This window comes from Oreochromis niloticus, linkage group LG3, assembly GCF_001858045.2.
Source record: "Oreochromis niloticus isolate F11D_XX linkage group LG3, O_niloticus_UMD_NMBU, whole genome shotgun sequence".
NCBI lineage: Eukaryota > Metazoa > Chordata > Actinopteri > Cichliformes > Cichlidae > Oreochromis > Oreochromis niloticus.
The window spans coordinates 44,769,120-44,792,156 of record NC_031967.2 but is presented as its reverse complement, the minus strand read 5'-3'; the positions used below and the strand labels follow the sequence as shown (position 1 = coordinate 44,792,156).

Below are 23,037 nucleotides of genomic sequence, written 5' to 3'. Positions count from 1 at the left end.
CAGTAGGCACCCCCGTCCTCTAGTACCCACCAAGGCAAGGGAGCCCAGGCCCATCCAGACTGGGGCCTATGGCAGCAGCACCGCTAAGCCCCACAGGACCCGGGGAAGCCCACCCCACCCCACCGCAGAGGAAACTATACCCACCCCAACATTCAATCATCTCCAGACTACACAAGACAACAGACACTCAGGCTAGGTTTATTCTCCACCTCTCCTGTGTCTCTCCCCCACTTAACTGTTGTTTTAATAAAAAACGATTGCGAAAGAGGTGGAAAATCAACACCATAGCTCAACAGTGTTTCAATATCAGAATCTGACATTGTTTCAATGTCAACAGTATTAGAAAATATAACGTTGAATCAATGTCAGGTTTCAACATTGATTCAACATCAAAACCTGACGTTGTTTCAACGTTAAAAATGGGTGCAAGAGTGACGTTAGATCAACGTCCCACTTCAACGTTGATTCAATGACGTCGCCTGATATTGACTTAACATTGTTTCAATGTTTCCTTGCTATCTGGGTTACTCCCCAAAACTGTGTACATTTTGTGTATATTTACATATTAGTTTATTTCTTGTGGCAAGTGAACTTCCCAATTGTGTAATCTTCCTGTAGATTTCAAAAATGTTGGTTTCCTGAAAGATCTTTTAAAACTCAAGGGCAAAATTCACTTTTTTTAAAAAACTTTATTAATAACAGACAACTTTTCATTACTTATAACTCCTGTTTAAAATGTTCACGAGGCAAAGATATTGCAAACTCATGGAAATTTAGGGTATTCTATACAGTTTGTTCAATGTTATCTGACTCTCCAGATATAAATGAAAGGCAGAATTGCATTTTTAGAGTTGTTCATGCTTGCCTGAGTGGCTTTTATTTAGGTACATTTCCATTTTAAAAATAAAGGCAATTGTGACCTTTAAAATTGTTTTTCATTATATTTTCATGTAACTTTGTAATGGAAAAAAATGTCAAAAGGAACCATTGGCCCCCGGGAATCTTCACTTTATAAAAATTTGGCCCTTTTTGCAAAATGTTTGGACACCCCTGACCTATAGGCTTCCGGGACTAACTCATACGCCTGCAAAACAGCTGTTTTAACACACAAGTAGTCTAAATATTCCTTTAAAGAAAGCGTTGCCACCACTTCTTGGGCTTTGTTGGACAGTTTAAACTGCAACAAAAGAGGCCAAATATCACTAGGCCACTGCAACGCACCAGTGATACGCTCAAATGCTGCAAATATGTATCAACCTCAGCTTCTCTAAAAGCAGGCACTAAAGAAATGCACTTACAGATATCAAAAGCAGAAGCGGTCGAGGAGGTGGAACTGGAAAGTTAAGCAGAGGCAGATGAGGCTTGCGGCTGAGACTCCAGCCTGTCTGCCTCTATCTCCAGCCTTCTGATTTCAAGCTCTAGCTGAGCCTGCCTGTTCTGGGCCTTCTCCTCAGCCTCCAAATGGAGATGTGTGTTACGCCCCAGTCTAGGGGTACTGGTACGCAACATGAGAGTTCAAAAAAAAGGAAGTGACCCTGCCCTGGTCCCCAAAACCATACACAGAAAAAAACAATTTCTTAGTGAACAGTGGTTTATTGTCTAAACTGAAGCGTGACTCTGGGATGAACAAAGGCCAAAATAACAAACAAAACCAGCTTAATCAGTCAAGGAGGTGCTACCTAAACCCTACGTGATGAAAAGAAAAAATGTCACGCCTAACTCCCTAACTGAATAAACAGGAGGAAACAATACAAAAAAACAACAAGACAGCTCACCCCTTCGGCTTCAGTGACTATTTACAAGGTGCTATTTACAAGAGAAGGCTAATTTACACACTATATACAAGTTCACTAGGTCACGAGAATCACAGATATCACAGAGTTTGGAGGCCAGGGTCAGGTCTGCTGCTGCTGTCAGTGGCTGCCCCGGGACAACTGCTGGTGAGGGATTTTGAAAGCGACCACATGATCAGGGGACCAATCAGCAGCCGTCAGCTTATCCAATCAGGGACCCGCAGAGACTAAAAGACACAGAAAAAGAAACAGCCACCAAAACACGTTATGGCCAGGGCCATAACAACGTGCCGGCCGCACCTTCAACCGAGTTCAATTCCTGTCTTCTGAACTTCAAGGGGAGAGTGGATCATAGCGAGCAAGCGTGTGCAGTGTTTTCCCTCGCTCATCCCCCTCACCATCTCCACTAGAACCATCCTTATGGCCCTCCTCAAGCAAGGCGGTTTGGCCTGGCACACCAGAGACCACAGCCAAAGCAGGGGCTTGAATCATACCAGCTTCCACCAACTTGTCTATTACTAGAGCTTTAAAATCACTCTTATGGAGGGTTTTGGAGACCTGCAGCTGAAAATGACCCACAATTTTTTGCCAGGAACAAAGACTCCCTTTGAGGGATCCCGGACGAGCCCCCACTTATGTTACACCCCGGCTCTGTTAGGTGACAGGGGAGGTAACATAAATGAGCCCAAGAACAGGAGGGTCAGATTAAAAAACATAGGGTTTATTACAGAAACTGAAAACCGTCAGTGAAGCAATGCACTAGGCAATTAAAACATTAAAAAACCCAACTCTCATACGTTCAACTAGCACATTCAAATAAAAAGAGCACTAGTCATAAGGGCAGCAACTCATAAACAGAGGCACAAAGGCAGAGGCAGGAGGGACAGCCTATACATTCTGTTCAAATCAAAGAGCACCCCCACGAGTGAAGAATCCTCAGTTTTTTGTACTCGCGAGGACTGGCAGACTCCGATCTGCATGCAGTTGGACTGGTACAGGTCCACGGCCAGCCAATCATCTGTGAGCCCTAGCATGCTTGAATTTCCATACAGGAAGGCCGGCCCACTTCCTCCAAGGCCAGGGGCCGTAACAATTCCCCTGGACCTGTTCCTGTTTCCTGACCCTGGATTATCTGAGAGTGGCGAGGTGTTTTGTTGTGGTTGTTTCCCTTCCTCCCCACAGATTCCTGGAACCCCTGACCTCTGCACGCTGTATATATTGCACTTGGTGTTTTTGTAAATAAACTGTTGACTTTCTTTTTAAAAGAACCTTGGACTTCGCTTGAGTCTGTTCGGTCCTGTGACATTTTGGTAGTTACCAAAGGGTTATTTATGGAAACTGGCTTTCTTCGAAGTGTTGCTGGGCTCTACCTTAAAGAAAGGCTGAAGAGTGCAGCCATTGAAGAGGGGATCAGAGTGGAGCCACTACTACTCTACATCAAAAGGAACTAGTTCATGGGGTTTGTGCATCTGATGCCTTCTGGGCAGTGAAGTCTTCTGGGCATGTCCTACTCATAGGAGGCCCCAGGCAGACCCAGGAAATGTTGGAAGATTGTATCTCACAATTCACCTGGTAACACCTCAGTCATCCTAAGCTGGTGGTGGTGGCTAGGAATAAGGAGGCCTAGTCTTCTCTGCTTTCTCTGCTTTGGCTGGGCTTCATCACCCAGCCCTGGATAAGTGCAAGAAAATGAATGGAACTTTTCAACCAAATAAAAATAAGACTTTTAAAAGGACAGGTTAGGGCTGACCAGTTTTACCCCAGTAAGTAATGTGTCAGACAACCAAAATGGATGTCTGTTGCTTGGTAGATCTATTTTGATTTTTTAATTTTTTCTTTAACACACACAGCATACAAAAAAAGAGACCCTATCTAAATCTGACTGGTGGAAAAATTCATTATCATGTTATGATGAATTTTCGAACAGTCGTGGTTAGAGTGCAAAGAAACAGTGGATTTCAAAACATGTGCAAAGTTCAGACAATATTTCACAAGATTTAACTCAGCATTTTTAACCATAAGTACGTCAGCAAATACCCGATCATTATCAGAATATTTAAAAAAAACAAAAACAAAAAACAATAAGCAGCCAAAATGGCAGAAACAATGCTGTATATGGTGAAGCAATTTTTAAAATGTTGAGCTACTGTTTAGAAATAGTATTGCATTGGTGGGTGTTTACCTTACATTGTAAAGTGCCTTGAGGTGGCTGTTGAGATTTTGGTGGTATATAAATATTTTAAATTGAACTGCAAATATTTAACTGAAAACATGGCATCTTTGTTTGTTTGTTTTGTTTTTGGTCTTTGGTTTTGTTTTCAGCACAAAAGTGAAAGAGTCTTAAAAGTAGCTATAAATCTGTGATAAAGTGCAAAATAATTGAGGCAAAAGTCATAAAGTTATTTGTGATTGGAAACCCAGAAAACAGTGTTGTGGAGTGAAATCATGTATTCACAATGGTTCTTATTCACTCCTTGCAGGTTTCCAGGTGTCACATCTGGGAAGCTGCTTGAAACACATACACACACCTCTCATGGTCCCGGTGTCACTGAAATAGGGAGCGGATGATTAGTACATTGGGCTCAACTGCCATGCCAGCCTCCCTGAACCCACTGCACCGCCCCTCCTCAGCAGCAGAGCCGCAGACTACACACCGCCACACACTTCCGATCCATCGGCCTTTGACCATCCTTTTTCCCTATCTGAGGGCGCACCTGCCCACCTGGCAAGAGGTACCCCAGATACTGTACCTCCCTCCATCTAATCACACACTTCTCCTGCTTAGCCCCACTTTCCTCAGGGACTCCAGGACAATGTCCACCCGCTGCACATGCTCTGCCCCAGTGGCACTGTGGATGATAATGTCATCCAGGTAGGCGGCAGCATATGCAGAGTGCTCAGAATTAAGGGATGGGTCAGGTGGGAAGCTCACCACAGCCTTGACTCGGTGTTTTGCCCTTAAATTGTTTTGATAGCTGCAATATGGGATATTTATGTCCTGCGGCTTTTCAAGCTGCACATGCTGCACTGCTGCCTGCTCCTTATGCATTGCTGCGAGTTACATCATCATCTGGCTGAGCAGCTGAGTTTGCTGTGTGGGCTGCAGGTCTGACATGCCCAACGGGATTTTGGCATCACTGTGATAGAAAGGACCCAGAACACACAGTGTTAGAAAGAGAAATCATTTATTTACGAAGGTTATTTTTCACTCCTGACAGCTTTCCAGATGTTGCATCTGCTGCTTGACACAGGTTACAGCTTCACTGATATACAGAGGGCTTAGCCACCTTTCCAGCTTCCTGTCACTGTACCCTGAACCCACTGCACCATCCCTCCTCTTCAGTGGAGCTACAGACCACAACTAACCGACATTTTTCTTACACAATAAGTGGAAATTAAGACTCATTCCAAAGCCTCACCGAGCAGCATTCCTCATTACTTGTTCAGTGTCCAAAAAGTCAGTTTAACAGCTGTGGTTTTAACTGCAATGTGTCAACTATTTACACTGTGACTTTTGTCTGAAATCAGCAAAGTAAAAAGGAAACAGAACAAGGATTTAAAAACAACTTTTTGTAAGCAGTACAAATGCATGAGAGTCTTCCAATATAATTAAAATTATACATGATTTCTTGTTTCTTTAAGTTACTAGTGACATATTAACATAAATTGGTGGAGAAAAAAAACTAACAGATGCATAAAAATTAAATTGACAATTGCTTCACTCGGATCATTGCTGGTGTCTTTCCTCCCTTGCACTGTGTTAGACTTTAAAACTTTATTAATCCCACACTGGGGAAATTTACTTGTTAGAGCAGTACAAGGGTCAAGAAGGAAACGTGAAGGAGACATAAATAAGAAATAGTAAAATAGAAAAAATAGAATAGGAGTAAGTATAGTGTACAAATGCCACGAAAGGTGTAACTAAAGAGATTTGACATCTTGAATCTAGACGGTAACTAGACTGGGTGAGTCCCCTGACCCACACATTGACTCCATCTGAACTCTACACAGCCTGCTGGGTAATACTAACAGGATCAGAGATTAGAACTTTTTCAACAGAGACCTGAACCAGACTTCCTGTAAAGGGGTTGTGGGCCCTGACAATTGACACAATACCACTGAAGGAGTTGCTCAGGGTCTCCACAGTTTCATGCAGAAGGTGAGAAGTTCACTGTTTACGACTCTGGATACTGTAGCTCCTCTGAAAAGGAAGCCTCAAATCAGAATTACTTGACTCCCTCTCAAATGTGCAGCTTAAAGCAGATAACTCGCTGGAGTTATGCTAGAGAGGAAATAGAATCTCACTAATTTAGAACGTAATCATTTAGCCGAAAAAGTAGTTTTAAAAAAGCCCTCTGTAAAGCTAGAACATCTTAGGATTCATCACTGAATAGAAAGAAAATAAGAACAACCCTATATGTTTTCCTTCACCACTGTAGTCAGACTGACAAAAGTCAGAGCTGTTAAGGACAAGCATTCCTTTAACATTAACTAATAATGACTTCAGGAATTTCTTCAAAAAATACCAAAGAAATTAACCATTGAAGAATAATTACTTATAATAATCTCACATTCAATTGAATTCAATTTTATTTATATAGCGCCAAATCACAACAACAGTCGCCTCACACCGCTTTATATTGTACAGTAGATCCTACAATAATAAATACAGAGAAAAACCCAACAATCATATGACCCCCTATGAGCAAGCACTTTGGCGACAGTGGGAAGGAAAAACTCCCTTTTAACAGGAAGAAACCTCCGGCAGAACCAGGCTCAGGGAGGGGCGGCCATCTGCTGCGACCGGTTGGGGTGAAAGAAGGAAAACAGGATAAAGACATGCTGTGGAAGAGAGACAGAGATTAATAACAAATATGATTCAGTGCAGAGAGGTCTATTAACACATAGTGAGTGAAAAGGTGACTGGAAAGGAAAAACTCAATGCATCATGGGAGTCCCCTGGCAGTCTACGTCTACTGCAGCATAACTAAGGGAGGATTCAGGGTCACCTGGTCCAGCCCTAACTATATACTTTAGCAAAAAGGAAAGTTTTAGGCCTAATCTTGAAAGTAGAGATAGTGTCTGTCTCCTGAATCCAAACTGGAAGCTGGTTCCAAAGAAGAGGGGCCTGAAAACTGAAGGCTCTCCCTCCCATTCTACTTTTAAATACTCTAGGAACAGCAAGTAGGCCTGCAGAGCGAGAGCGAAGTGCTCTAATAGGGTGATATGGTACTACAAGGTCATTAAGATAAGATGGGGCCTGATTATTTAAGACCTTGTATGTGAGGAGCAGGATTTTGAATTCAATTCTGGATTTAACAGGAAGCCAATGAAGGGAAGCCAAAACAGGAGAAATATGCTCTCTCTTTCTAGTCCCTGTCAGCACTCTTGCTGCAGCATTTTGGATTAATTGAAGGCTTTTCAGGGAGTTTTTCGGAAATCCTGATAATAATGAATTACAGTAGTCCAGCCTGGAAGTAATAAATGCATGAACTAGTTTTTCAGCGTCACTCTGAGACAGGATATTTCTAATTTTAGAGTTGTTGCGCAAATGGAAGAAAGCAGTCTTACATATTTGTTTAATATGTGCATTGAAGGACATATATTGGTCAGAAATGACTCAAAGGTCCCTATTCTGCCCTCACGAGGGTGCGAAGCTGGTTTCTAGCTTGGCAGATAGCCAACAGGTCCACAATAAACATCCAGGAGTCAGCGGGTACATTTTAGATGTTTACTGTCGAAACACTGTAAAACTGTGGTACACAAACAAAAATAAAATATTACATTTCTGCTGTAATTGCATTTTCTCATTGGTTAATTTTTCTTATACAGATGAGGCATTATTTCTGTAACATTATTTAATTTCAGAGGTTTTTAAGTTTTTTGTTTTTTGTTTTGCACTTGTTGACTTGTAAAAGCCTATATGACATTTTTTATTTCACCATTCATTAACCGCACAGAGAAGGCATCTTTTAAATATGTTAAAATTTTCTTTAAACAAACAGTATTATTAAAATTCTTCATGACTGGGCCAAGTGTCCTCTTTTTTGCAAATTAAAATATGGTCACCCTATTTAACCTGAGTAGCGAAAGACCACGGAGGGTTTGAAAACAATGTGCCGGGAGTTCGCTGTTCTAGCTCCGGCTAGCTATCGAGCTGGTGGGTAACAGACGTCTCCAAAAATGTCTGTTACAGGGGCGATTTTAGCCCATTTTTGGGGGTGCTTCAGCACCCCCAAAATGAATCAAAGCGCCCCCAAAGATTTCTTACTTTTTTTTTGACAATATTTGCTGTTTGTGGGACACACTACTAAAAAAATAAAAAGCATACAGTACGTAATTGAGATGGAACATTTTAACAACAAAAGTACAGATAACCTCTCCCCCCTCCGAAAATGGTTTGTTCCAGCTCGTCTTTCCCCTACTCTGGCTCTAGCTCCGTTGCTGCCCGAGCGATGGTGGCTGAGACGCAGCGGAGCGGACGTGGAAGCGCCTGCCTTAAAACAGGACATATTAGCTGCATTTAACCTTCAGTTACTCTTTATATAGTTAGGTAGGAGTCAGGCCATGTTTCTTTTTAGCTGAAAAACATTACACCCAGGTAACCTGCAGTGTTGAAAACATGTTTCCCGACAATGTTTGCTACCCTATAATCCGTCCTACTCTGTAGTAACATCTTCAATATTTGATCGTCCTGTTGCTCCCATTGAAATTTATATAGCCTATTTAAAATCTAAAACTTAACATTGTCCGTAGCCTGCTGTTGTTACCACTGTCCTGTTTGAAATGTAATGAGAGAAACTTATTTTGTCATATGTGCATGTGCTGATATTGAACCCAAGGTACTAACTGCTAACTGGCTGGATGCCCATTAACCTTATAACTCCTGTTGTGTGTGTGTGTGTGTGTGTGTCTGTGTGTACAGAGAGACAGCCAGGTTCATAATGGATATGAGGAAGTTTTTTCAAAAAAAGGAGCCACATTCAGGTAAAAGTGTAAGATCAAATGATCCATCAATAAAGGATAATGTTGGATCAGTGTTTCAGTATTTATATCCTTTATTAGATGTACAGGTGGTTTGGTTATTTGCCTTTTGGTTGAAAGTACACTGAGAGAGGACTTTTTTTATTAGTGATCTTAATAGTATTTTATTTAATCTAATTGAATACAATCTATTTGTGTGTGATTGTCAGTCCAAAGAGGGAGAGAGGAAAGAGGGGAACATGAGGAGAAAGTACAAGGTCAGGAAGAACCAGGTAAGAAAACAGACAGGGAATAGTGACAGGCAAAACAGAAACTATTAAACTGGCAAAGAAAAAAACCCGACTAATTTTACTCATACAATCTGGAAGTTGTGTTCTCCCTATATTAAAGCTGCTATACAGAATCTGCAAAACAAACTGGGTTGTCAGCCCTGGCACTGCATTACCATATTGAACTTCAGTCAGAGGAAGTCACGGTTGCCAAAAACGTTTTGAAGCTCAAGAGTGAGGCTGGTGCCATTCCAGATATGTTAACATTGTACAATATTCTGGATAATCGGATCTTCCCCACACTGAAAACTGTTATTCAGGTTGCCCTAACAAACCCAGTTGGCAGCTGTAGCTGTGAAAGGTCTTTTAGTGTCTTGAGTCAGCTCCATACCTGGCTGAGAAGTACCATGGGTCAAAGCAGACTCCAGCACCTGGCTGTGATGTCAGCTGAGAAAGAGATGCTTGAGAGACTTGACCACCAAAATGTGATAGACAGATTTGCCAACCTCAAGGTGAGGAGACATAGGATAAAAGAAAAGAAAAGAAAAAATCTGCAGGGCCATAGTAGTATCTGCCCTAAATTTTTTAATAATATTTTGTACATTTCAAGGACTCTTCTATTTTTGGAGTGTATTTTTTTATGTATCTGTATTATATTACACATACACTTTAAAAGTGAATCTCTGTCCAAAAAATGCACTCAGTTTACTTTTTACTCACTATGAGCATCATTCATTATTCTCCCGCAGTAATTAAGGTTAGGATATGTATTTTTTTTTTAATTCCAATCCATTCTTCTTTAGCAGCATTTAAATAACCTTTATCAGATTTGATGGTTTTGTTACAAACTTTTCAAAAAAGTATTTTGCTTTTCTTTCACAAATGTGGGAATTAAATTGTGTTAAAATGTACAAAACAGTGATGTCATGTTTTGTGACGAGGACCCAGGCAGAGAGAGACTTGATGAATTTAAGAATCTTATGATTTAATGAAGAAATTTGCAGACTTGCATAGAGATGGTAAAATTATGATGACTGATAATGGAGATGAAGACAACAGATGATGAGGACAGGGAGGAACAGGTTTAAATGCACCAAGGAGACAGTCAGAGGGAACTCGGGACAACTGGAGACATTTAAGGATGGAGGGACTGACAGAGACGGGGAAGAAGTCTCATCGTGACGAGTAAAGTTTACCTTGCCTGGATGGGCAGCTCTCTGGGTGCTCAGCACCCCCAAAGCTCTGATCCTAGAATCGCCCCTGGTCTGTTACCCCCAAAAATGTGACGTCTTGATAAACTGAGCAGATATTTGAAGTTTACACAGCTACATTCTCACCTGAAATTATCTTAAAAGTTTATTTTGTGACCCAGAAAGAGTAATAAGAGTAATATTTAAACTAAGTAGCTGCCGCCATTGCTGGAAACTGGAATTGGCTGGGCTGCACTATGAATTCTGGGATATGGTGGGCCGCGAAGGATACACGCGACCCATCCTTCAAATCTGGGGAAAAGGAGAACGCATTTGTCGGCTGAATTTGGAAGAGTCTACCAATTTGGACAGCTGTAGTCGCATCGCTGTGACGTAATCGGCCTACAAATGTGGCCTCAGGAGGATGCAGCCTATGACTTTGGACACCCCCTTACTTACACTGTAATAGCTCTAGGCTGCTGGGGATTCCCATGATGCAGTGTTTCTTCTTCAGTCATCTTTTTCACTCAATATGTGTTCTTACACCTCTTTTTGCATTTATATATTAGTTACTATTAATCTCTGGCTGTCTTCCATAGCATGTCTGTGTTCTGTCGTCTTCCTGTTGCCCAACCAGTCATGTAGGATGGCTGGCCCTCCCTTAGCCTGGTTCTGCTGGAGGTTTCTTTTTGTTAAAATGAAGTTTTTCCTTTTTATACTCGCTCATACGGGGTCATATGATTGTGGCAGTATTCGCTGTTTTCTTTTTATTATTGTATATAACTTGCAAAAAAGGAAAAGTGCTTTGAGGAAACTGTTGTTGTGATTTGGTGCAATATAAATAAAACTAGAAAAATTTGCATTTCCTGCGAAAATGCTGTGTGGATGCCTTATTGCTGAAGCTGTCTGCTCAAAAACTGAAAAAGATGAAAAGTTGCAAAAAGTTGTATGGTGGTGAAAAAAAACCAAAACTGCCCTGAGCAGGAATCGAACCTGGCCCTTCTGGTCTCAAGGAAGCTACTCATCTCACTGAGCTAAACTCACTCTCTCAAAAAAGAGGAGGAGAGACCGACAATTCTGCTAAAATGAGCAGAAGCTGCTGAGAATTGAGCTGAGAAGAGGTGAAAAGGCTGAAAATTTTGCAGAAAAGAGGTAAATCAGCAGAATTTCTGCAGAAAAGAGGCAGAACAAAAGAGAAAACTGAAAACAGGTTTTGCCATGACCGGGATTTGAACCTGGCCGTTCTCGTCTCAAGGCAGCTGCTCATCTCACTGAACCAAACTCTTTCTCTCAAAACCAAGAGATGGAGAATCTGACAATTTTGCTAAATGAGCAGAAGCTGCTGAGGATTGTGCTGATAAGAGGTGAAAAGGCTGAAACTTTTGCAGAAAAGAGGTGAATCAGCAGAATTTCTGCAGAAAAGAGGCAAAGAAGCAGAAACTTGCGCTGAAAAGAGATGAATCAGCAGAGTTTCTGCTCAAAAGATTTGTCTTTTTTCTGAATACAGCCAAAAAAGCTGGAATTTGTGCTGAAAAGGGGTGAAAAAAATGAAAATTTTGCTGAAAAGGGGTGAAGAAGCTGAAGAAGCTAAAGTATACTAAATCAAAGTATTTGTGCCAAAACATAGTGTTTCTGCCATATTGTGGTACTACTACATTACAACATGAATACGGATTAAAGATGAAAGAAACTGGCAACAAATTCCTCCACTACAAACCAGTCTGATACCACTTCTTTGCAGCGTTCACGTTTACTAAGGCACTACCCAAAAGGCGCCACAAGAGGGCACTCCAACACAAGAGATGAGGTGAATGAGCAGAATTTCTGCTGAAAAGAGGCAGAAGGTTCTGTATGTAGAAAAAGAAACACTGTTGAACCATGTGTGAAATAAATAATGAAATGAAATGAAAGAACAACCTGGTTCTGCTCAAATTCACCAATCAGAGGTACTGCCTCAGTCTGCTTCATCAGGCTGTGTACTTGTTTCTGTCATGGAGCGTTAACAAGAATCTGAGGTCCATATTAGAAAAGCTGCTAAAATCATAAAACTTTGCAGAATTGTAATAAATTAGCAATATAAATTACAGGTCTGTGATAGTGTATAAATTTGTAGTGAAAAAAAAAAAACGTGGACCAACGTGGGATTGAACCCACGACCTTTGAGCTGCAGAGCCGTGTCATTACTGATTGCGCCACCAGGAAAGGGGGCGGCGGTCTGAAAGACAGATACTTGGGCAGTCAGAAAATAGATCGCGGTGAGAGGCGAAAAACGCCGTTTTTTGGAGTTACAATACGTCGTGTAACTCAAAAACTAGGAGGGCTAGCAGCATAATTCTTGTACTGGGTGAATCAGCGGACTTTGGTGTATTTTGACTGCGATTTTCATAGCTCGTTCTACCTCCGTCGCGGAGATATGACGAGAGAAGAAACGGCTTCATTTCCAGAGTTTGAAGACTGAGAGAAGGACAGATTTCCACCCCTCAAACAAACGTAATTCATTGCTCAACGGTAAGATAATTGTAAAAACTGCTTCCACTGTGAGTGTCAGCAGTGTCTGAAGATATATTGGCACAAGCCTCATGTCCTAACTTTGCTTTGTTAAAGAGATATGGCGATTTGAAAATGCCTCCCGTTTCAGAATTTCAGCTCTGAATTTCAAAACCTCCCCATAGACTTTGAATGGGGAGTATTGAGACCTTGTGTCACTCCGAGGCAAATTGCGAAAAAACGGTAAATCTCACAATAAAGATAGTGACATTGTCTGAAAGCCAGCAAAAATACCTACGTTTTGATGTATAATTTGTGGGGGTTGAGTGGAAATTGAGCGAGTAGCAAGAAGTTGTTCGGACATGAAGAGAAAATTCAGAACGGACCAGCACTCACTCTGACTTAATTGCATAGCAACCATAGCAACCCATGTATTTTCTGAAAAATCACAATTTTGCAACTGAAAACTTAAAGACAGATAAGATTTAAACGGTAGAAGATCTGAAAAAGCTGAATCAGACAGGAATAGCCCAATAATCTGAGAACATTTTAAAGTTTGAATGGAGTTTCTAGGTGAAAGTATGACAAAGTAGTTAAGTTTCAAAAACAAGCAAGTTTTAGCAGAATTGTGGAAGTTTTCCATTCATTTCAATGGGACAAATTAAAGGAAAAAAGTGTAATATTTTAAAAAGTATAATAGTAATAAACACCAAAAGTCATAGCAAACATTAGCAGAAAGAGCAGAACAGTATAGAGTTTGAACGGAGAAAATCGGCTGAAAACTGAGGCAGTAGATAGACGGCAAAAAACGTACGGAAGCAACTTGAAGAATAATAATAACTAGAAAAATTTGCATTTCCTGCGAAAATGCTGTGTGGATGCCTTATTGCTGAAGCTGTCTGCTCAAAAACTGAAAAAGATGGAAAGTTGCAAAAAAGTTGTATGGTGGTGAAAAAAAACAAAAATTGTCCTGAGCAGGATTCGAACCTGGCCCTCCTTGTCTCAAGGCAGCTACTCAGGTCACTGAGCTAAACTCACTCTGACCAAGAAGAGGTGGAGAGACGGCCAACTCTGCTGAAATGAGCAGAAGCTGCTGAGAATTGTGCTGATAAGAGGAGAAAAGGCTGAAAATTTTGCAGAAAAGAGGTGAATCAGCAGAATTTCTGCTGAAAAGAGTCAAAGAAGCAGAAAGTTGCGCTGAAAAGAGATGAATCAGCAGAATTTCTGCTCAAAACAGTTTTTCCTGAAAACAGCTGAGACTTGTGCTAATAAGAGGTGAAAAGGCTGAAAATTTTGCAGAAGAGGTGAATAAGCAGAATTTGGGCTGAAAAGAGGTGAAAATTCTGCTGAAAAGAGTTCAATCAGCAGAATTTCTGCTGAAAAGAGTTCTGCAGAACTCTTTTCAGAATTCTGCTGAAAAGATGTTTTTGCTGAAAATAGCTGAAAAAGCTGGGATTTGTGCTGAAAAGTGGTGAAAAACCTGAAAATTTTGCTGAAAAGGGGTGAAAAAGCTGAAATTGAGTTAAAAAAGTTTAACTGTTAACTGAAAGAAATGTTGCCATAAGCGGGATTTGAACCCGGGTCTCCCAGTCTGAGAACGGCTGCTTATCTCACTGAGCTAAAACACGGCTCAACCGGGCAAGGAAAACTAGTGAGGCCACTGATAATGTGCAAAAATGGGCAAAAAATATTGCAAAAAAAATTCAATATCTCAAAAAGTATAGAAGTTATGAGCACCAAAAGTCATAGCAAACATTAGCAGAAAGAGCAGAATTTTTTAAAGTTTGAACTGAGAAAATCGGCTGAAAACTGAAGGAGTAGTTAAGCGGCAAAAAACGTACGGAAGCAACTTGAAGAATAATAATAAAGAATAAAGAGAAACAGGAACTCAATAGTGTGGAAGCCCTTTAGGGCATCCACACAATGAATTAAAAATTGAATTAGCAACTTCAGACCCAGCCTCCAGACAAGCCTTCAGAAGTGAATTCCTTCCTGGATCTTAAGTAGGGTTTTCAACCATATATGCAGCTCTAGCCTCTGCCAGTACTCCTGTCCATGCCCATTTTTATAGACTCTCCATGTCTGCCAGTTACATGGATTTGTGACAAAGCCTGATTTCATGTTTTCCTTATCTCTGCAAAATAACCTTGTTGTATAGTTTGATACATTGTCAGCCATGAAAGTGGTGGATAATGGTGGATATGATGCAATCATCCATTTGCCAACAGTTTTGGTTATAGCTTGTAGTAGCTGATTTCAAAACATCTTTCATAACTGAAGTTCAGACATAGTTTCACAAGAGTTATGGCTTCATCTATAACTCAGCATTTTTAACCACAACTACTTTGGTGAAATATCACCAGTTATCTGATCATTATCAGAAATTCTCTTTCTGTCTCTCCCTGTCACACTCTACAGTTGTCAGAGGTTTATGATGACTGTCTCAACTTTTTCTTTAGAACTAGTACAAGAAAATGAAATCTAAAAGACTTTACCTATAAATAGACTTACATCTTACCCAAATCTCATCTTACTGTGATGCTTTTTGTATACTTTGAACTGCATACATTAAACTGTTGTAGCTATTTCACACAATAAAGCAAATGATACATATGATCATATATTTATTAACTACTAGCAGTAATAAACAACAGCAGGATCCATGATATTGTGCAAGTTCATTTACACATAAGGAGCAACAGACATCTTTCTGTCCCTCACCTCTGTCTCCCTTGGTTTTTCGAGAAAAGGCTTTTGTAAAAACTCCCATATTGCGGTGAATGTAGTAGTTTCATTTCTTTCTTTCATGACAATGGGAGACACAAAGAGTAACAATGGTGGTGTCAGGTGCTGGTTTTTTTTAACCACGAGTAATATTTTATAATATAATTTTAGAATGCTAAACACTGACAATAACACTAGTTTCAATGTATATTAATCTTCCTGAACACAGCATCTCACTTAACACACAGGCTTTGTCAATTGTCCTGTAGTTTTATATCTTTGTTGAGCTTCAGTCAATATGTGATTTTAAGTCAGTAGTTATTATTTTGGTTTTGGTTGGGAAATAAAGAAGTGTGATGAAGGTTTAGCAAATGATGTACGTGTCAGTTTTTTTCAGTGTTAGTTCCTGGTTATGCAAATATGTAAATATAAACAGTATATAAACGCTGGTCTTAGAGAAGTCCAGCACCTCCACACTGGACAGCTGAAGCTACCAGCGGATACTGAAAAGAAAAAGGAGAAGATATTCTTCAAAAGGTTTGTGACAAACTCTCAGATTATCTTGTGTCCTTTCTTTAATGAACTGCTAGACATTTTAGATTTTCTGTTTCAACAGAGATACTAACATCACCATGAAGCTGCTGACTGTGTCTGCACTTCTCTGTGCAATGATGGCTCTAACCATGGCTGTTGGTGAGTATTGCAGCATAATGTTGAGTGTGTGTATATGTGTGTGTGTATATATATATATATATATACATCTATCTATCTATCTATCTAGATAGATATAGATGTTACTACTGTTATAATTTGGTTAATGTATTAATTGCATGGAACTATAATTCCATGTATGCACAAATACACGTCTAAGAAATATGAATTCCCTTCACTTTGTTAACCAACCTGTTTTTACACATACCTGCACCTGAACACTGTGAACCACTTAACAAATGTTTCACTGTCTTGACTTGTCAGTGATTGTTTATATCATTATTAAAAAATACAAAAGCTTTCAACCAGAGATACATGTACAACTATTCGTTTGCTCCCAGCCAAGAGTCACCTGGTCAAGATGTCCAATGGTTGTCCTCATGGTTGGACTCGTCACAGCGATCGCTGCTTTTACTACGTTCCAACCGCCATGAGTTGGGCTAGAGCTGAGGTGAGTTTCTTTTTCTTTTCTGATTAAACCACATCCTTTTAACTGTTATTAATTACGTTAAAAATTTCTGCTCTCTGTCACTCTCCACTGAAGAGAAACTGCTTGTCCATGGGGGCAAATCTTGCATCAGTGCGCAGCAGCCGTGAGTACCAGGCGGTTCAGAGTCTGACTGCCCATCATGGCTACTCCGAAACTTGGATTGGAGGAACTGATGCACCCCAGGTATTTTGTTTATTATTGCACATTATTTGTTAGGTGTCTAATAAATTCAGTCAGAACCACTGTAGTCAAAATTATTTTTAAATTTCCACCTGCAGTGATTTATATCTAATGGTATGCCTATGAACATACCTGGTCTTTTCTGCACACATGTTGGAAGCCTAAGGCAGGGAAATGAGCTAGAAGACAAAACACAACAGGCATAAATGATAACCCATACACTATGTCAAAAATATATGAACGGCAGACCTGGGGTGTAATTGGATTTAAATATGGGTTGCAGACAATAGAGAAACTACTAGAAGGCTAAAGGAGCTTAAATAGTATGCCCAGTGTGAGAATTTCCAGTTTTTACATAGAAGGTTGCGTCCTTAAAGTCAGATGATCTGCTAGGACTGTGGCTATGCTTAACATTTTGGCCGCACTGAACTAATGTGTTCAATTTCTGTCGTCTAGGAGGGTATTTGGTTATGGAGTGATGGGACCAGTTTTCACTATTCACACTGGTGCCCAGGAGAGCCCAATAATCTTTTCAATCAGCACTGTATTAAGATGAATCATGGAGGTAAGTTAGAACACAATAATTAACATGATTGTTTAATGTGTGATCTAAGTGATCTAAGACAGCGGTCCCCAACCTTTTTTGCGTCACGGACTGGTTTATGCCCGACAATATTGTCACGGACCGGCCTTTAAGGTGTCGCAGATAAATACAACAAAATAAAACTAGTACCGGTACCGAAAAAAAGAAAATTTATTCATAACACACATGCAAAGACCCAGGGAAACAGAGTTAACGATAAAAACGATAACAAAATAACGCTGAAAACCGATTAAAACCCTGAAAACCATACATTTCACACCTGAGCCTCAACTCTCGCGGCCCGGTACCAAACGGCTCACGGACCAGTACCGGTCCGAGGCCCGGGGGTTGAGGACCGCTGATCTAAGATACAAGCCATAAAGGCTGGTTAACTAGAGTTTAGGTTTTTGACTTGTTTAACATTTTACTGATTTCCAATTGTGAACCATTCAGATTCCAAGTGCTGGGATGATATGTGGTGTGATCATCATCGGCCATCTGTCTGCGCCAAGAAAGTCTAATGTTTCTTGGACTGAAACTGATGTATGATGGTGTTATTGTTTCGCTAGCTCTTACTTTATTTCATTTTGCAGCATTATATTTTTTCTTTCTATAGCACCCAAAGAAAATGAACAATCAACACAAGTTGGGCAGTTATTAAGGCCTTGTGACTTTAATGGGAGCACACTTGTTACCAAAGGATTGATTTTACATTTTTCTTCTGCAAAGAAAACTGTTCTCTTCTTTCTTTAACATTAAAGCGTCAAGCAAGCATTAAAGCGTCAAGCAAGCATATCTCTGTGTTATGTCTTTTGATTTGAGGTGTATATACATATTTACCAGGTACATATATTAATATTTGTCTACTATTTTATACATGCATTAGTTCAATTACCAACTTTTTAAAAACTCATCACACATTCAGCCAACCTGGGGAAAAAAGTGCTAAGATTTGTTATACAAGTTTGCATTACCCATTTATCCTACAAGCCTGTAGGTTATGTGTCTCCAAAAGTTGATTCTGTTCATCTGGATGTAGCAACTATGCGATTTCGTGTCAACAATATTCCTACTACAGCAGTCCTATCTATTTGTGAGACTTTCTATATAGCTAAAAATGAAAAGTAATTGGTATACACAGTTCAATAAAGAGCATTAGAATACAAAGAAATTTATCTGTAGCTTACTCTGTGTAGAGGAAGACAAAACTTTGACAATTTTAGGCAAACTTTGGAGTGTAAATAACAGTATTTAGAGAGGTAAAAAGAGGAGATATCAAGTGTACCTGGGGGGACCTGAGTGGAGTCGACACCCAAAAACTGGAAGAAAGTAGACCAACACCTATACCACCACCTGGCAGGCACTGTTGGGAGGCAAGTTACAGGGAGGAGTGCCCAGAGAGGGCAACTCAGGTAATTCACAAAACATTTCTGTGGGTAACAAGTTAAAACATTTAATCAGGCTAAAATACAATTAAACAAGCCTAAGCAAGACAACAACAGAGGAGACCTAGAGTATATTTAAAAAGCAGGGGAAAAAAATCCTGGGTCCACTCTACTAAATTGCAGACCCCATACTCAGCCTGTTCTCACTCCCGAGGCATAACATTGTGACAGTTTATCAAGTCTGAGGAATGCGAAAGATGACCTTCTGCGTTGTTATGCTATGCACCGGGTTATGGATGAAATCCAGCAGAATGACACTCCTGCTGTAATAGACGTTCCAGCCATGTATTCCAGCCCGAACCCTAAACTTATCCCTAATGCTAACCAGAGCTTTAATGACGTTAGATAGTGTTTTCCAAAGCGATTTAAGTAAAATGAACGTACGTGTGTAGATTAATTCCAAACAGTTCTCATGTTTAACCCAGGCAAGAAGTGACTGACTGAATTCAGGCCATTCTTTTTTCTTTTTTTTCCCTTTTCTTTTTTTTTTGCCTGTCCCGTTTGGCTCTTTTGCCATCAGAATTATTGTCTAAAGGCAAAGAAAGATGCCCAACAGATTTACTTTACCAAATGGACCATCCCAAAAGAAAGGGGGAAGAAAACAGCGGGGAAGAGGAACGGTGATAAAAGGCAAAAAACAAAAACCAACAAAACAAACAGACAAAAAATACATATGTCAATCCCCTGGATCACCTGTTGAGAAAGAAAAAAGAGAAAACAAGCAAAAAAAAAAGAAGAGAGCAATATGATAAACAACATCATTGCGATGATCTATGTGAATATAACAGTAAATACTAAATATTGAATATTATTATGCAGAACGTAGGATCGACAGCACACAGTGTGCTTTGAGGTAGGAGCCAAAAAGGGTGTAGTTTGTGTGTGTGAGCACCCGTGTGTATACCTGTGAGCATGAGCGCGCTTGTATTTAAAAGGTTCCTTCATGTAATGATCTGCTAGAGGTTGTGGGGGGCCACTGCCCTGTCCTCCAGGGCATGAAGCAGGTATGGAGGAGATCCAGGCTCCAGACATCCAGAGACCCTCAGAGCACAAGAGACCAAGGAAGACCAACGGAGGGGCAGCCGCGCCACTATCCCAGAAAGAGCTGAGGAGAGTCCCAGATGAGGAGTCACTCAGCAGCCGCGGAGCAGAAGCCGGGGGGGTTGCAGTGACGTGCCCGTGAGCTCCGCTGGCAGCCAGCTGTGCCAGAATGACCGAGCCCCAGGCCAAGAGGCTGAGGGCACCCCAACCCCGAAGTGGCCCGAGCGAGCCCCAGTCTCCAGGCACCGACAAGCAGCCACCGGGAGTGAGCCGGTGCCTACCTGGATGCCCATCCCCGGACACAAAGAACCACCAATGCACCGATGTCTGAGGGTGTCTGCCACTGGCAGGGGAAGTGGTGGGGGGGAGATAGGCCTCCATACCTTGGAGGACCTGAGATGTCCCTAGAGAGGTGGCGTCTGATACCCGACCTGACATATAGACACAAACAAACAGGCACACACAGACACAAACATCCATTCCCACCCTCATGCTCTCATATGCAATTACTCAACACTCACCCAACGTGGAGACAGACATAGAGAGACCCAATCGGACGGCTAACTCCTCGTCCCAGCCCCCCCGCCCAACAGGCAACAGAGAACGGGGGTGTGTGAAGACTCCAAACCTCCCTCCGCCTGCTCATGTGTAGTTTTGATGCATGTGTGTTCTAACGTGGATTTAAAACCCAGGAGGGCATGGGGCTACCTGCCAGAGAGCTGAAGGTAAGTGCATAGCCCCACCTGATAGCCCTCAATGTCTATGTGTATTTAAAATTGAGAGGTGGGCAGCGATGCCAGGGGTGAGGTTGTACACCCTGATGCCGTGTAGCGTGTTATGAGAGTGTGAGTAATGTGAATGTTTAAGTTGCGGGATAAAATTGAGGCACAGGCAGCCATGTGTGTGTGGATACCATCATCTACCTGCTCAATTGTATCTACATCCCTCTGGACCAGCCAGCGAGCACTGTGAGGGTAATGTTTTTTGTTTTTTTTTTAACTTTTCCCGGTGCACTCAGCACCATCAGTTGTTTATATTTCAAATATCACAAAATGCTGACAAGATGCAACAGCAAAATTATTGTATCTCTACAGTTTAAAAAAATAATAAGCTTTCTGCCTGCAGAGAGCCGATGGTCAAGTAAAATGAATCATCATAAATACATTATTTTAGATGAATCACTTTAGTTTTTTATCCCATTACTTTATTGTTATACCACTAGGAATGAATAATAAGGGAAGGATTCTGGATCAGCACCATGATGCAAACTTGTGACCATCTTAATTGCCCCTTGGGGATAAATAAAGGTTTTTTTTACTTTGACTATAGTATATACAGTAAGGTATAAAAGAGACGGTATAAAATGTCACTGTATGTGTATTTGTGTGAATGTGTTTTATGTGTATAGATTTTTTTAAATTTTTATTTATGATATAACATTGTCCAGACATGCCATGTAAGGACAAAATCATTTCTGTGGGAATTTCCATTCAGATTATGTCCAATTTATGTCCGCATAAATTTAAAGCATGAAAGGCACTCCTTAACTTTCACAAAATCATAATCCCGTGCATATCTGACGTTTTGACCAATCAGATAACAGATCAAGGAAGCGAAACTGAAAGCAGACTGGACAGACTGCATTCACTCGTGGAGTAAGAGGCACAAACAAACCTGAAAGTGGCTTCATAGAAGAAGAGAACACGCTTCACTCGGCTGTTCACACAGTCGGAGGTTCTGCTTTGATGTGTGACCGATATGTCAATTGAATAACATGGGAACTTTGAGTGCCGAAAGAAGCACACCAAGAAGACTGGAGTCTCTGAAGCTTTCTCTGTGGACCTGCTCTCCTCTGTTATATATACATAATGAGGATTTCATGGAGTCTTTTCTCTCTGTGGGATTCGATCATCTGCTTGAATTTCTCTAAAGGTAAATACACGTTTCATTTTCACTCCATTTGACCGTTTGTAAAGCATTTAGCTGCTTAAATGCTAATGCTGCTGCTTGTTCATAGCACAACATGTAAACAAAATGAGGAAGCACATGCTCTGACACATTTGTGGCATTGCAAACAGTGTTTTTAATGGCTTTATGAGCAGAGATGCAACACACCCGGTTCCTTCCTAAAGCTAGTTATCAGTTGACACATTGATCTCACTACATCAACATTTAAGAGTTGTTTAACTCGAACTGCTAATATTTTATCATCTCATACCAGGGGCGATTTTAGCCCATTTTTGGGGGTGCTTCAGCACCCCCAAAATGAATCAAAGCACCCCCAAAGATTTCTTACTTTTTTTGACAATATTTGTTGTTTGTGTGACACACTACTAAAAATATAAAAAGCATGCAGTACTTGGTTGAGACGTAACATTTTAACAACAAAAGTATAGATACCCCCCCCCCCCGTCCCCCTTCCGAAATGGTTTGTTCCAGCTCTCCCCTACTCATGCTGTTGCTGCCAGAGCGATGGTGGCTGAGAGACGCAGCGGAGCGGAGGTGTAAGTGACTGGCTTAAAACAGGACATATTAGCTGCATTTAACCTTCAGTTACTCTTTATATAGTTAGGTAGGAGTCAGGCCATGTTTCTTTTTAGCTGAAAAACATTACACCAGGTAACCTGCAGTATTGAAAACTTGTTTTACGACGATGTTTGCTACTCTACAATCCATCCTGCTCTGTAGTAAATTCAGCGACATTTGACCGTCCTGTTGCTCCCATTGAAATGTATACAGCCTATTTAAAATCTAAAACTTAAAATTGTCCGTAGCCTGCTGTTGTTACCAGTCCTGTTTTTGTAAATGGATACTAACTAGCTAACTGACTGAATGCCCATTAACCTTATAACTCCCGTTGTGTGTGTGTGTGTGTGTGTGTGTGTGTTTGTGTACAAAGAGACAGCCAGGTTCATAATGGATATAAGTTTTTTCAAAAAAAGGAGCCACATTCATGTAAAAGTGTAAGAACAAATGATCCATCAATAAAGGATAATGTTGGATCAGTGTTTCAATATTTTATATCTTTTATTAGATGTTCGTGTGGTTTGGTTATTTGCCTTTTGGTTTAAAGTACACTGAGAGAGGACTTTTCATTAGTGATCTTAATAGTATTTTTTCATATTAATGTAATTTTTTTC

At 40.6% G+C, this 23,037-nt stretch overlaps 2 protein-coding genes across 2 annotated transcripts in view; both read left to right on the top strand.

Moving 5' to 3' along the window:
- The window catches only part of LOC100709290 (type-2 ice-structuring protein), a 169,799-nt gene that overhangs the window by 79,140 nt on the left and 67,622 nt on the right, over positions 1-23,037 (top strand). The gene's annotated exons all lie outside the window — the stretch shown is intronic.
- Positions 15,392-18,211, top strand: LOC100709017 (type-2 ice-structuring protein). The gene is made up of 6 exons (XM_013265793.3): positions 15,392-15,984; positions 16,064-16,140; positions 16,500-16,609; positions 16,703-16,831; positions 17,285-17,393; positions 17,865-18,211. Exons 1-6 carry the CDS (start codon positions 15,860-15,862, stop codon positions 17,930-17,932), a joined length of 618 nt encoding a protein of 205 aa, XP_013121247.1. The 5' UTR covers positions 15,392-15,859; the 3' UTR covers positions 17,933-18,211.